The 16,083-nt window shown below is 36.6% G+C and overlaps 1 protein-coding gene across 1 annotated transcript in view; it reads left to right on the top strand.

Moving 5' to 3' along the window:
- The window catches only part of LOC124233787 (nesprin-2-like), a 298,013-nt gene that overhangs the window by 149,028 nt on the left and 132,902 nt on the right, over window positions 1-16,083 (top strand). Inside the window, exons 46-49 of the mRNA XM_046650989.1 lie at window positions 8,034-8,189; window positions 9,036-9,301; window positions 10,157-12,254; window positions 13,908-14,230. Coding sequence (XP_046506945.1) covers window positions 8,034-8,189; window positions 9,036-9,301; window positions 10,157-12,254; window positions 13,908-14,230 — 2,843 coding nt within the window. The remainder of the gene's footprint in view (window positions 1-8,033; window positions 8,190-9,035; window positions 9,302-10,156; window positions 12,255-13,907; window positions 14,231-16,083) is intronic.

The following is a 16,083-nucleotide window of genomic DNA, read 5'->3' as shown; positions in this document are numbered from 1 at the left end:
CCATCGGTGACCCTGCTGGTATTTGAAATACCCGTGGCATAGCTTTCAGCATCACAGCAACACACAACCAACACGATGTGACACCTGACAGATGGGCCATGTGGTTCCCTGACCAGGAGATGAACCTGGGCTGCAGTGGCGAAAGCACTGAATGTTAACCACTAGACCACCAGGGCTGGCAAGTAACAAATTAGGATATGATAAAAAGTGAGGACTGATTCATCTCTTAAGATTTTGTGTCCATAAAGGGAAATGATAAAGAGGAAACACAGGGAAACTAATACATTCTTAATTTATTATTTTTCTAAAAACTCATAAAGCAACATTACAGCTTAACTGACATTGAATGATCTTTCTTACTCCATCCTCCCCAAATGTCAACCTATATGACATAATTGCTTTAAAAAAATTATCTATAGTTCTTTAATTTCCTTGTCATTAGGTATAACTGTTATACATCTGAATCGTTTTTTGTTCTTTTCAAAAATTTCCGAGCATTTATAATTTCAGTGTTTAAGGAGGCATCCATAGAGAAATCCTGGAAAGTGAATGATCACAGATACAGGCAAAACGTGCAAGATGTCTAGCTGTGGGTGAGTGACCAGAACACGGTGGAGTCAGTACTAGAACGAGAAGGAAAACCACTTACTGGAGAAAGAGTTTTCAGTCCTGGGGTGAATGATGTCTATTCTGGTGCTGTTTATCCTGGTAACTCAGTAGAAAACAGTTGTAATGGGACACATAGTTGGGCCATGTTGACTCTGTCTTCAAAGTGTACTTTGCTCTTTCTGACCAGCATGCAAATCATGCAAATACTCTAGAGGTACTTTTCACAATCTAAGATTTATTCCTTGAAAGGACAGATGACCTACATAGTGTACATAGTATTAACATCTGTGAGCAGCATGCATTTGAGAACATTCTCCAAAGTCCTGACATAGGCTGAGAGACCGTAGTAAATTTCTTACCTAACCTTTGTGTTTCAGGTGAGGGAATTCAAGTCAGAGATGTTAATTGTCCAAGATTTCATTGTAGCAGAGCTAAGACTATAACCCAGGTGTCTTCTGTCCAGTCTGATGCTCGGGATTTAGCCCACCATTCTACCAAATGTGTTACACCTGGGTCGTTATTTGAGGTTTAATATGATAATGTACTGTCTGACCCCAGTGGACCCTTTATTAGTTCTTGTGGGTGTTTCAAATCTTCTCTACTCTCATGAAATCCTGTTCCTGTCATTTCTAGCCAAAGTGTCTGGTCAACAATGGCTGGATTGACAGGTCCTCAGTTTCTTTCAACTCGACTCTATAAGCCACAAATTGTAAATTTTGACAATTGAAGACTAAGTAAAATTCTCTTATTTTTTTCTCCAATATGAATTCATTTGTACATCCATTCAGTAAGAATTTATTGACCAGGCAATAAGGGTTTCAGCGTGAGCAAAATAGACATGGTCTCTATTCTCATAGAGCTTCTAGTCTGGAGGAGACACACATTCATCAACTAATTGACTAAGGAGAGTCAAATTCCAGGAACTAAGGGAAGGAGCACACTTCCCTGATAGTCTACAATAAAGGAGTCTGACCTGAACTGTCGTCGGGAGAGAGCGTCCCTAAAGAATTAGCATTTGAACTGAGCCTGGAAGTGTTGGAGTTAACAGAGCTCAGGGCTGGGTGTTGGGAGCATTCTTGACAGAGGATATAGAATTTCCTCTTGTGGTGGGAGAAAGCACAAGGAGTTTCAGAAACTGAAATAAGGCCACTGCCTAGAGGGTGGAGGACAGAGGAGAGCGACAGAGATGAGGCCTGAGAGGTAGGTGTGGCTGACTCAATCAAGAGTGCCTTACAGGTCAGGTCAACATTTTAAAGATTTTTTATTTTATTTTATTTTAATTTTTTTCCTTTTTCTCCCTAAAGCCCCCCAGTACATAGTTGTACACTCTTCATTGTGGGTCCTTCTAGTTGTGGCATGCGGGACGCTGCCTCAGCGTGGTTTGATGAGCAGTGCCATGTCCACGCCCAGGATTCAAACCAAGGAAACACTGGGCTGCCTGTAGCGCAGCGCAAACTTAACCACTCGGCCACGGGGCCAGCCCCTAGGTCAACATTTTAGACATTATGCTAAGAGAGAGAGGCAGCCTCTGGGACTATGTTGATCTGCCTTTCTGTTTTGTCTCTAATGGTGATGATATATACTTATGCTTAGAATTGTTTTTCACTGCTTCATTTGGAATTCTTTTTTTTTCTTTTTTTTTTAATTGAGTTATTGATAGGTTACAATCTTGTGAAATTTCAATTGTACATTAATGTTTGTCAGTCATGTTGTAGGTGCACCACTTCACCCTTTGTGCCCACCCCCCACCCCACCTTTCCCCTGGTATCCACTAAACTGTTCTTAGTCCATAATTTTAAATTCCTCATATGAGTGGAGTCATACACAGATTATCTTTCTCTCTCTGGCTTATTTCACTTAACATAATTCTCTCAAGGTCCATCCATGTTATTGCAAATGGAATGATTTTGTTCTGTTTTGCAGCTGAGTAGTATTCCATTGTATATATGTACCACATCTTCTTTATCCATTCGTCTGTTGCTGGACACTTAGGTTGCTTCCACATCTTGGCTATTGTAAACAGTGCTGTAATAAACATTGGGGTGCATAGGACTTTTGGGATTGCTGACTTCAAGCTCTTTGGATAAATACCCAGCAGTGGGATGGCTGGATCGTATGGTAGTTCTATTTTTAATTTTTTGAGGCATCTCCATCCTGTTTTCCATAGTGGCTGCACCAGTTTGCATTCCTACCAGCAGTGTATGAGGGTTCCTTTTTCTCCGCAACCTCTCCAACATTTGTTGCTATTAGTTTTAGATATTTTTGTCATTCTAACGGGTGTAAGGTGATATCTTAGTGTAGTTTTGATTTGCATTTCCCTGATGATCAGCGATGATGAGCATCTTTTCATGTGCCTATTGGCCATCAGTGTATCTTCTTTGGAGAAATGTCTGTTCATGTCTCCAGCCCATTTTTTGATTGGGTTGTTTGATGTTTTGTTGTTGAGTTGCGAGAGTTCTTTATATATTATGGATATTAAGCCTTTGTCAGATATATGACTTGCAAATATTTTTTCCCAGTTAGTGGGTTGTTTTTTTGTTTCAATCCTGTTTTCATTTGCCTTGAAGAAGCTCTTTCATCTGATGAAGTCCCATTTGTTTATTCTTTCTATTGTTTCCCTTCTCTGAGAAGGCATGGTGTCCGAAAAGTTCATTTGGAATTCTTAAGAGAAGAAAGAAATGTATCCTCTAGAGCTTGTATGACACTGTCCTACTGTTGGCAGGGTATGAGTGATGGATTTGAGCTTCTCATTGTCATGGAATTGTCATAGCGATGGGGCAATTGCTCCTGAATGGGAAAAGGGATAGTGAGGCTGTTGTTGACTTAATTCTTAAGCCAGAGGCAATGCTCAATTATTTAAAGCTCGATGTTTTAAATGTTAGGGTAAGATGTTTACTTCGTGAATTAAGGGACATAAAGATGAAAATGTCATGGTCCTGTGCTTAAGGAGAGTTGATGATATATCTCTTTCTTTCGCTTCCTATTCTTTTACAAACAGACCAAACTCTAAGGAAAGATATGTGGTTGAAAAGAAGTAACATTTTTTTTTAAAAGTAAACAGAAGTGGCAATATAACTCAACCAGGCTTTTGATAGAATGGTAATTTTCTGCCTTAAATTTATTGTTAACTTTGAAAATTCCATTTATGCTTAGAGACTCAAAGTGTACACTGTTTAAAAGTTATGCTTTGTCTTAAGTTTATGCCAATCATAGGTTTTTTTTTTAAGGAGAAATTCTAAGAGCAGTGGGGAAGGGAAAGAGTCAGATGTCCAAGGGCTTAGAGTCCACAAGGGCTTGTGAAAGGCCACCACTGGAGTAGATACTCTGGAAAGACATGGCCCCTTGAAAAGCTTGTACCCTGGGAGAAAGGTAGACGAGCAAGTCTCTAACCCAGAGAAAGAACCAGGACTGGCTTGTTCTAACTGCAGGTGGGAAGAAAACATCTGCTGTGAGAAATCTAAACCAAACCTGTATCTCAAATAGGTTTAGAGTCCAAATCTATACTACTTGCATTGTGGAGCAGTTCAAATCAAGAAATTGACATAAAATCAGTCTCTATACTTATCTATTTATCTATCTATCATCATCTCTCTCCATCTCTGTATTGCCTTGGGGTACCTGGAAGAAGCAAGCACAAATCTATATAAAGGGGTCATTTCTACCAGTCAGACCTAAGGGATTCCCACAGTAGACTAAAAAAAAGTCTGATAATGGCGAGTTAGGATCAGTCAATCAGTAAGACAAAGGAACACTCCACCACAGGGAAGATCCTCCTCACCACAAATGAGAGGCATTAATACACTCAGAAAGGGAGGTAATGCAGCGGTCTGAAAGGTGTTATACGATACCATGTGTAAAATGATTAGTGATGTAAAAGAAGGATTTAAAGTCATAAGGAAAGAATAAAATGCTTTGAGAAAAAAGGGAAGAATTGAAAAAGAACAATATGGAACTTTAATAAATAAAAAAAAAGTCATTGAAATTAAGATTGCTCTGGCCATGTCAAACAGCAAACTTGACATAACTTGAAGAGAGAGTTAGTTAACTGGACTATACAACTGAAAAAATTACCCATAACCCAACACAGCTGTAAAGATACGGAAAATAGGAAAGAGATTTAAGAGACCCAGAGGCTGTACTGAGATGGTCTAACACAATTCTGATAGGAGTTCTAGGAGGAGAGAATAGAGAAAATGGAGGAAAAGCAAGGCTGGGAATTTTCCAGATGAGGAAAAATATGAATCCTCAGTTTCAGGAAGTACAAAGAGCCTTGAACAGGCTAAATAAAAATAAATTATTACATAAATACATCATAGTTAAATAGTAAATCAGCAAAGCCAAGAAGAAGAATCTCAAAGGGAGCCAGAGAAAAAAGAACAATTATGTTCACAACAGATTTCTCAACACTGAAAGTCAGAGGGCAATGTAATAGCATCTTCATGGGGCTGGGAGAAAAATGGTTATCAACCTACACGTTGATATCCGGCTGAACTATCATTCTCTAGTGAGGCAAAATACCTACATTCAGACAAAGACTGAATTTACCTATCACAAACCTCACACAAAAGTATATTACAGAAAAACATAAATGTGGAGAGAAAAACTTTAAAACCTTTGCAAGAAAATATAAAGAATATTTTTGTGATCTCAGGGTATAAAAGACTTTCTTAAATAGGCCCTAAAAGGAGAACCCAAAATAAAAAGATTGATAAATTCTACTACATTAAAGTTTTAAACTCTTGTTCAGCAAAAGACACCACATTCAAAGTTTAAAGACAATCTAGTGGAAGATGGCAATTGCAATGCATGAAACTGTTAGATTAGTGTCCAGAATATGAAAAAAACACCAAAAGTCACAAACAACCCAATAAAAAATAGAAAATGGAGATGCAAAAGTAATTCGCAGAAAGTATGGCTCTTACGGCCAATGAGCATATGAGAGTTGCTCAGTCTTATTAGCCGTCAGGGAAATACCATTAAAACAATAATTATATCAAATTTATACCCACTATATTGGCAGAAATTAAAGTCTGTTAGCACCAAATATCGGAGAGGATTAGGGAAAATACAAATTCTTTTACCATGCCAGTGGGAGTAAAAACTGTTATTCAGTTTGGAGAACAACTCATAACTATCTATTGAGAATCAGAAGGAGTAATTTCAGTTCTAGGAAAACATTCCAATGAAACTCACGCATATGTGCAAGAATACTTACACATGGGTGTTTATCACAGCAATGTCTATAATAGGAAAAATTGGAGACAATGGCATTGGCCATAGTAGCATGTCAGATAAATAAATCATGTTCCTGCAGACAGCAGAATGACTGCACTGCATTTACGTCTGTCACCATGGGTATCTGCAAACATGCTGCTGAGTGGAGAAAAACAAGTTATAAAGTGATGCACACATGAGTCCAATTTTATAAGAATTAAGAATACATCAAACAATACTGTATGAATACTAATATGTGTGGTAAAAGTGTAAAAACGTGAATGTGGGGACTTTAGAATAGTGGTTAGTTCTGGGGAGGAAGAAATGAAAAAGAGATCAAGACTGGGCTTTCAATTTTTAATATGGAAAATTGTCACATGTTTGTCTTATGGATAATGAATATCTCTTATATTTTGTTCTTTTAAGTATGTTTGAATACTTTATAATTTAAAATAAAATATTTCAAATGAGTGTGCAAAATCAGAATAAAATACAGCCAAGGGTGATGCCCATAGGATGACTGGTTACGAAAGAATCTTTCCAGGAGCCAATCAGGACCTTGAGTTCCAACCTCTCTGGCAGGAGCAAAGGAATGTTATGTTTCAAATTTCAAATGTTCGTTTGAGGGATTCTGTTGGGTTTTCCGCCAAGATAGAAACGTGGCTTTTGGAGTTGGTAAACAAGTAGTGTTTGGGGTGATTTCAGGTTTTTCAGAATGCTCTCTCTGATGACTAAAGGCAGATTACAAATGGCACGTTACAAATGTTGCTAGTCCTCAAGTCACTGGTCCATCAGGTAAGAGAGACGAAGGGCTCTGAATTCTGAGTAGATGATTAATAACAAGTAAGGTTTTCCTGGGGCTAGGCCTTCAGCTCAGGTGCTCTTGTTCTGCAGGTGGATTTGTGGGGTTCCTCTCAGTAACAGTAACCACGAGTGGAAAGGGGGCAGGCATCCACCCCATATGACCGTGGCTCATGGCAAAGAGCACTCATGCGTCCATGAAGCCTGTGTTGTGGCACTTCTATTTATTCCTCTCACAGCTTTCCTCAGTCTTTCCACTTGAGATGCTGTTGTCAATGTAGATTTTAACCGTAGTTCTCATGAATAAATTGTTGGAACTGGAGGAAATTTGCAAAATCATTTCAATCATTTGCAGCCTTTTTAAAGAAGTGACTAAGTGCCAATTAAGTACTTCAAAACCAGCAACACTGGTCAGCTGAATTTTCTTACCAGTTAGTATTGGTGAAGCTCTAGACAGTAGCTGTTTTATTTATATAAACTTTTAATTTTAGAATCATTCTACATTTGCAGAAAGTTGCAAATACAGGACAGAAAGTTCTCATGTATCCCTTACCCAGTTTCCCCTGTTGTTAACATCTTACATTACTATCTAGGCGGTATTTTAATTTCTCCCTTGTTTAGGGATGTGGACACATTTTACTCACAGACTTGAGACCTCAAAGATTTTACTGACATGAAAGCATATGGCAAAATTAAATGGTATTTTATTTATAAAGTAACTAGAAAATAAAAAATTATACCTTAGCAAAATAATGGAAATCTTTGAAAATTACTGGCATGGTTGGTGCGTGCTACATGTAAGTGCTCAACAAATATTTGTTGAAAGACTGAATAAATGAATGCAGAAGCCATCTCTATGTACCCTATTGAGAACCTCAAGTTCTTATAGCTTTCACAGAAGATCAAATTACTCCATACATAAGCTGTTCTGCCTTACTTAGGTTAGAATTCTTGCTGTTGGTGGTTTAAGGCCTAATTCATTCTTAATATTGTGGAATCTTGGGGTTTCCTCCATCTCTCAACTTATTTTAAACTACCAATAGGTAATACTGAATGCCTATTATTTGCCCTGTCCTCTGCATCATGGTGAATACTAAGTACAAACTTTGGAACTTTAGCTTTTCCCTATAGCTGTTTCCTTTCTTTAAGACAATAGATGATGCCTTGGTATCTTAATGAGCAAAGCTAGATCCTATATTATCTTGTGAAAGGAGATTCATTTTTCTTGGGATACGAACATTGGCATTAAATATTATATGGAAAAATCATCTTTGGTAGTGCCCACGTGTCCTTTTTAACAGTCTTCAATCTGAGTAAAAAGAAGAAACTGAAATATTTTCATCAAGAAAAAGAAAAATTATTTATTTGGAAGATAGGCTATTCAACAATTAATCTTTTTATGTTTTCAGAATTCAGCCGTGAAAATGGTTTTGTCAAGACAAGTTTCTCTCAATGTTCAAGAAATCATGAAAAACACTGAAGATGAGCAGAAAGTCAATGAGCTGCAAAATCAACCTTTAGAATTAGATGCTATGTTAAGAAATGAACAATTAAAAGAGATAGAGGTATGGAAGCAAGAAAAACACTGACAACATGATTGCATCATTTATCCAGTGCAATACAATATATTTTAATTACCAAAAACTTGCTTGGGCAGAGTGAAAAGTCTTATTTAACCTTCGTCTGATGATCAATTTGGTCACTCTAATTATGTACTAATCAGTAAGTTGTATAAATCTTTCCGTTTAAAACGTGGAAGAGTTTAATGAACATTAGTCTTCTTTCTCTTTCACAAAGTGCCTAAAAGCTTACTTACTCAGTAACAAAATTTGGAGATTCTGACTTGTCATCTTTCCTTTTCTCAGTCGTATGTATTCTTCTGATTCTGACAAATTCCTTTTATTTCTCCGAATTATCAGCATTTGGGGGTACTCCTTCTTTGTTTTTACAACTGTGTTTACATAGATGTAATTGTGTGTTTATGTACTTATAGCTATGCAAACTAATCTGAAAGGCCAATACATGGCTGTGTTTTTAAAGATTACCCCTACAATTTTAACTAAGCTTACATAACTGTAAACCTGTATCTAAAACAGGAAAAAGAGGTGATGCCTGTAAATAATAAAAATAAGATAAATCTTCCTTTGGGCATTACAGAACCCTTTAACATGGTAGGGTGATCTAACTGCTATTAAATGCTAGCCCAATGGTGAGTTTTACTCTAGATTTTACCCAGATTTTAGTGAGAAATCTTTTAAATGTCAGGGTTTCTGTGTGTGCAAATGAAACATTTAAAACGTCTTCTTGGGCCAGAATGTGTGTTGGAAGGAAGGAGGAAGGGAAAGAAAATGAGTGAATGAATGAATGAGTGAATGAGTGTGTATTTACTGATTTTCTTGACTTATTTATAGGAACTGTATACCCACTTGGAAGCAAAGAAAGCAGCCATTGAACCACTAGAACAGACTGAATCCCTCAACGAAACAGAAGCAGGTGCCTCGGTTCTGCCCAGGGCAAGGTATTCAGTGCACCGCTTGGACAGTCTGCTTCAGGCACTTGCTACTTTGAAGAAAAATAAAGAAAGCCAATATTGTTGCCTTAAAGATTTTCAGGAACACCTTGCCGCAATTGAATCCTTGATGAGAGCCTTGTTGACAGAAAAGGAAAGTCTAAAAGTGTAAGTGTTAAGAATTTAGGACTTCATTCATTTTACTCAAACACAGCCTCCACTACCTAGGACAGGCCCAGAGTTTTATGAGTTTATACCATGAAAAGATATTAGGATTTTCATACTACAATATGGAAATTAATTCCATATGGAAGCCATTTAAGAAAATCGGTTGGTTTCATGCAAAAAATGTTTATTAATTTTTTTAATTAAATGAATTTTACAAATTAATCTGTTAAACAATTAATTCACAGTATAAATATCTGCAAAATAGGTTTAAGTTCTATGGAGTTCAGTATTCTTTTTGTCAAGAATGTATTCTACATGTGGAGAGAAACATATATACAATTGTTTAGTATCAGCTTAATTTGTTTAAATCATTTGGAACATAGTGAATATGTATGTATTGTAATGACTTCTTTAAAAATATATGCATTCCTTTTGGCTTTGAAAATGATGGCAAATGGTTGTAGATATAGTTTTAATGTATAAACACTTTCTTGTTATTAAAAATGTTTATTTTATTTTATACTTATGCCTAAATGAGGTTTACTTCCAGTGATATCCCTTGAGGAGACAATTTTATATTAAAAAGATTAGCCTGATGCTTACACCTTCTTGGTCAGCATTTTTATCATTATTGTTGGAAAAACGGTAACAAATGGATTAGATGTTGTAGTAATTTCTCTTAGTCCTAGACTAACCTTTGTGCGAGGTTCTGATTTTTATTTTAAGGACAGAGTACTCTTATAGACAATCTAATCTTCTGTGAATTCAAAGTAGAATTAATTTCTTTTAATGACCTCTAACTGTATGTGGATATATAATAGATATTAACAAGCTCCATTTTTCTTCTTTTTCTAGGGGATCACTAGACAGTGCAACCTATCTGGACAAAATTAAAAAATTCCTGGCATCAATAGAAAAAGAGAAAGGCTCTTTAAGCAAGGTGAAAATAGAATGGGAAAATTTATCAAACTGTCTGACTGACATGGATAAGAAGTTGTTGGAAAGCCAGATCAAGCAACTCGAACATAGTTGGGAGCAAGTGGAACAACTGGTCCAAAAGAAGTATACTCAACAAGTAGTGGAACACGAGGAATTTACATTTCTCATGAGTAAGATTCAAGACCTGGAGACTCATCTGCAGCAGCAGCAGCAGTGTTTAATGTTAAGGCTGAACTCTCCAGAACAGGAAGAGAAGCAAAGCATAGTTGCCTTGGCTGCTGAACTCCACACTATCAAGCATAGATTTTCTGTTTTGAAGGGGCAAACTGAACTTCAGATGAAGAGGATTTGGGGAGAAAAAGAAAAGAAGATTTTGGAAGATGCAATAAATAATTTGCAGAGGCAATTGGAAGCATTGGATCCATTAAACATAGAAGTGGAAAATCAGATCAAGAATTGTGATGTAAGGAACGAGATGAAGGAGACTATCTTATGGCTCAAGAATCTGTTAGGTGAACTCATTCCTGCCATTTCCCTTTTCCCAGACAACATTCTTTTACAGATTAGAAAATGCAAGGTGACACATGATGACATTCTGGATAAGCAGCAGGCTGTGGAGTCATTGGTCAAAGAGGTCAAAGATAACATTCCTAACTTTACAGCACATGAGAGCGATGATTTAAATAACCTCCTACAGGACTTACAAAATCAATACCAAATGCTAGTTTTAAAATCAACTCAAAGATCACAGCAATTAGAATTTAAATTGGAAGAAAGAAGCAAATTTGTTGCATCAATAGAGAAGGTTCAGCTTTCACTTCAAGGAAATGAAACACTAATAATTCCCCAAATGGAAACAACTTCCACAGAAACTGAACTGGAACATCAGCGTGTCATTTTGACAACTTCTCAGAAGGAATTGCGAGAAATTGAGAGTGTACTCTCAGCATGTCTTGAGGAACTAACAGACATCTATAAGGATCTAAGTGTGTTTGAAAAATTATTTCTGGATGATCAGTTGAAAAATCTTAAGACTAGAGCCAACAGAACTCAAAGATTCATTCAGACTAAACATAATCAAGTAGAACACAAGCTAAATTTTTACAGAGAATTCCATGAAAAAACATCTGCACTTCAGAAGGAGGTTGATAATATACAGCACAATGAACTGCTGCTACATCAAGAAGTAAATCAAGATGTTAAAGAGCACTCCTATCATCTTAAAGACCGACTCGCTGGTATTCAATCTAGCATCTTACGAGTATTGAAACTTAAAGAAGTGTTTGACTGTGCAGGACTAAACTGGGATTGTTCACAACTTGACCAGTTGCAAACTCTAGTATTTCAAAAAGAAAAGGAACTTGAAGAAAAAATTAAGCAATTGGACACATTTGTGGAAGAATATGGCAAATATCAAGCATCCCTAAGTGAATTGAGGGCTGTGGATTTGCAAATTAAGAAAAGGGCTGAAGCAGTACTAAAAACGCCTAATACTTCATCAGAAAGCAGTCTGCTCAATGCTCAGATTTTGAATCAGAAAATAGAGAAAGCCATATGCTTGTCTCATGAGATAATAAAGAAATTAAGTGAAAATAAAGCCTTCGATGACTCATTCAAAGAGAAAGAAATACTACAAATAAAGCTGTATGTAGAAGAACATGGTACATTGCGCACAGTTCTCCAAAACATAGCACTAGAATTCCAACCGAAAGAAATGGATGAAGAGAATTTTCAGGACAAACTGGAACATTCCTTACATGTTTTAAATCAGATAAAATCTCAGTTACAGCAGCCTTTACTTATAAGTTTGAAAACCGAACATATTCAAAGTGAAAAGGATCATTGTGAAGCGTTTCAAGAACAAGTTCAGGCAGAAATATGTAGCGTTAGAGCTGTGACTGTTGCTGAGAAGCAAAGAGAAGAAAACTCTTTTGAAGCCAGTGATACGGAGTCAAAATTACGTGACATTGAAGATCTTCACATGCAGCTTAGTGCAAGTCTTGATTTGCGCACAGTAAGTTTTTTTTTTAATTCAGTGGTTAATTCATTTATCTTTATGTCATGATTTTATGTTTTAATCTAGTTAATGTCTGCACTTCTCAAGAAGTTACAGGTTCCACAGGAAAATTCTCTACAGGAGAATAGCCATTTAAAAAATTGCAATGGGCTGGTTTATAATCCCGACTCATTCTACATCTAAATTCTTTGTCTTATAGTTTAGAAGAAGATGAGTTTGACACCTTTATTTCTATATTCCTTGTAGCATCTGTTGAGCTCAGGACAAAGTTTGGGTTTTTTTTGTTTGTTTTTTAGAAAGAGTAGGGCATGGTGGAAGAAATATGGTGTAGAGAAACACAGAATAATAACTCCACATTTACTTAGGATTTACAATGTCTAGGCACTGTGCTGAACGCTTTACCTTTAATTGTCACAGCAACTCTGGGAGGTAGGTGCTATTATTAGCCTCATTTTAAAATAAGGAAATTGAAGTTCAGAAACATTCATTTTATCAGGGTCTTGTAACACTAACAGAACCAGGATTCAAGTTGAGATCTGTCTGATTCTAGTGCAGGGTCATCAAATTAAGGCCCGTGGGCCAAATTGCCCACAGTGCCTGATTTTATAAATAAAGTTTTATTGGAACACAGCCATGCCCATTCCTTAGTGGATTGTCTACAGCTGCTTTCATGCTACAACAACAGGATTGAGTCATTGTGGTAGTCCAGATGGCCTGCAGAGCCTAAAATATTTAGTCTGACCCTTTACAGGAAAAATATGCTGACCTCTGTTGCAGAGCAACTCCGACATACTCCCTCCTTTCCTGCAATAGTAGGGTAGATGTCTTAGACATCATTGGAACACAGTGCTTCATACAATGCCTTTCACTGTTTTCTGAATTGTCATGTTGAATTTATAGAATGGGAAAATTAACTCTCTTCTTTAATTCAGAGTTATTAGATAATATATTTGAAATATTTTGAAAAGTATAAATGCTATCAAAATATAAACTAAGATTGTGAACTCTAATATGTTCTTTAAATTGGTACTTTACAAATGTGGAGTAAATTGAGTACTTTTTTATTGTTTTTAATGCAGTTTCAAGAAACAATGTACATAAATCCTCAAAATAATATGATTAGAGCTGGAATGGAAGGGCCCTTTAAAGCCATTTAGTTCAACTGTTTGTTATTTCAATGAGAAGACTGGGCTCTGGAGACATTAAGTGTTGTGTTCAAAACTAAAGTTAGTGGCAGAGCCATTAATTTTAAAACACAAGAGGTCTGTAGGTTTTTGTTTGTTTTCATTTTTTTCCCCCACAAATATTGACTAAGGTTATATACATTAAATATATTTAATTGTTTTCTTTAATTCATAGTCTAATATGAGTTCTAGAGCAGAAACATATATCATTAGACATTCATGAGATGTATTTTTGAATTTAGATTATATTTCTTATTAAATCTGGAAACAATTTTTCTTTATGCAATTAAAGTTATTCATTTTTAAATACCAGTATGCTATGGTCAAACTAAAAATAAAAGAGTTAGGATGCTAACTCTTAGAAGACCCAGAGACATGTTACGAGTGCACCACAAAAATTCATGAATGACAAAAATCCCAAACGTTTGACAATTTTGTCACAGCATTTAATCTCCTGTTTCACCAGAATGTCTTGAATGATGCTCATGAAAATATGACACACTATAATGAAGCAGTCACCAGGGCGATGAGGATCATCGCTGCCTTTGAAGCCATCTTTGCATCCCATAGAGTAGACCTTGATAATCCACAAGAAGCACTAGGGCGGCCTCGCCGGAAACAAGAGGAATTGGAATCCACAATAGCAGACATTCAGGACCTCACCGAGAAACTGGAGGCTGTATCCAGCCCTGAAGCCAAACAACAACTTCAGTGTACTTTACAGGAATTGGTTTCTAAGAACGCAGCCGTGAGAGAGGCGGGCAAAGTAAAGGAGGCCGAAATAGAAAGGTAGGTTCTTCTTTCTAAAGGTAATGCTTTAAGACCAAAGTACAGATTTTTTTAAATATAACTAATGTACACATTAGAAATCCTTTGGAAAAGTACCCCAAAAATCACTCTGTAAAGAAAACCATGGCAAATACTTTATTATTTCTTATTTAATATTGAGTACATACAACAGAATGTTTAAAAAAGTCTGCATATGATAAAACAAACAGCTTTGTACCCAAAGGTTCAAAGATAAACATCATGACTTTTGAATTCTCTTGTGGGCCCCTTCCCTCTCTACTCAGAAGTAACTATTATCCTAAGTTTTTTATTGATAATTTCCTTGCTTTTAAAAATATCTTTACTATGTGTTTGTGTTCTGTTTTCTTGTATGTGTATTCTTCTGCGACTTCATTTTTTTCAAACTCATCATTATGATCCTGAAGTTTATTCATATTCTTTTTTTTTTTTTAAGATTTTATTTTTCTTTTTTCTCCCCAACGGCCCCTGGTACATAGTTGTATGTTTTTTTAGTTGTGGGTCCTTCAAGTTGTGGCATGTGGGATGCCACCTCAGCATGGCCTGATGAGTGATACCATATCTGCACCCAGGATCCAAACCGGCAAAACCCTGGGCTACCGAAGCAGAGCACACGAACTCAACCACTGAGCCACGGGGCTGGCCCCTCACATTCTTGGCTGTGGTAGAATTCAGTCACCCAATTATTGGTAGACATTTGAGTTGCTTCCAGTTTTTGCATTCACAAACAGTGCTACTAAGAACATTTTTAAATGCAAGAGCTTCCCTTGTGTATATATGTACCTAGGATTGTGATTGCCAGGTCAAAGTGTATGCACACCTTAAATTTTTCATTTCAAATGATTTTACCCCTTTCTACTCAAATCAGCAGCATATCAGTGTTCCAGTTGCCCTGTGTCCTTGCCACCACTTGATATCATGAGATTTAATTTTTACCAGTCTGATGGGTGAGAAGTGATATTTCCTTGTGGCTTTAATTTGCATCGCTATTACTGCTAATGAATTTGAACCTCCTTTTTGAATATTTCTCTGTCATTCATATTTCCTCTTCTGAAAAATGCCTATTTAAGCCTTTACCCAGTTTTTATTGGGTTGTTCATCTTTTTCTTATTGATCTGAGGGATTTATTCTATATTTTGGAGTCTGGTCCTTTGTGGTACATGTGTTATAGATGTCTTTACAGAGAGGGTCTCCTATGAAACACCCATCTTGAGATGAGCTCCAGGCTTTCTCCTCTGTCCCCATTCCAGGAGAAGGTCAACAAAACTGAAACTCAGCAAATCCCCTCAAAGTGAAAAAGTGGCCCTAGAGCTCAGCTTATTTCTCTGTATTTCCACTTTTACATAGTTTGAGACCTCTGAATATTCCTTAATTACTTGCTGGTTTATTATTGGGTTTTAATAATTTGAAAAAATATATATTTGATGTTGATTTTTAAATTGTTTTCAGTGTAGGATTTACGCTATATCTATTTTGTAAACATAATTTTATTCATAGTGCTGCTTTGTTTTTTCTTCTGGGAAAAATTTGTCCTGAGCTAACATCTGTTGCCAATCTTCCTTTCTCTTTTCTTTTCCCCTCCTCTAAGCCCCAGTGCATGGTTGTATAGTCTGGTTGTAGGTCCTTCTAGTTCTTCTTTGTGGGTCCCCACCACAGCATGGCTACTGACACATGAGTGGCATAGATTCACGCCTGGGAACCAAACCTGGGCTGCTGAAGCAGAGCACGTTGAACTTTAACCACTATACCATCAGGGCTGGCCCTCATAGAGTTTTTTAATATATCACAAAATTATGCCACATAAGAAATATGCTGCTTTTCCTTTACTTTGAGCA

Source organism: Equus quagga, unplaced genomic scaffold (assembly GCF_021613505.1).
Source record: "Equus quagga isolate Etosha38 unplaced genomic scaffold, UCLA_HA_Equagga_1.0 226_RagTag, whole genome shotgun sequence".
In the NCBI taxonomy this organism is placed as follows: domain Eukaryota; kingdom Metazoa; phylum Chordata; class Mammalia; order Perissodactyla; family Equidae; genus Equus; species Equus quagga.
The sequence above is the reverse complement of the archived record's forward strand: the minus strand, read 5'-3'. Positions and strand labels throughout refer to the sequence as shown.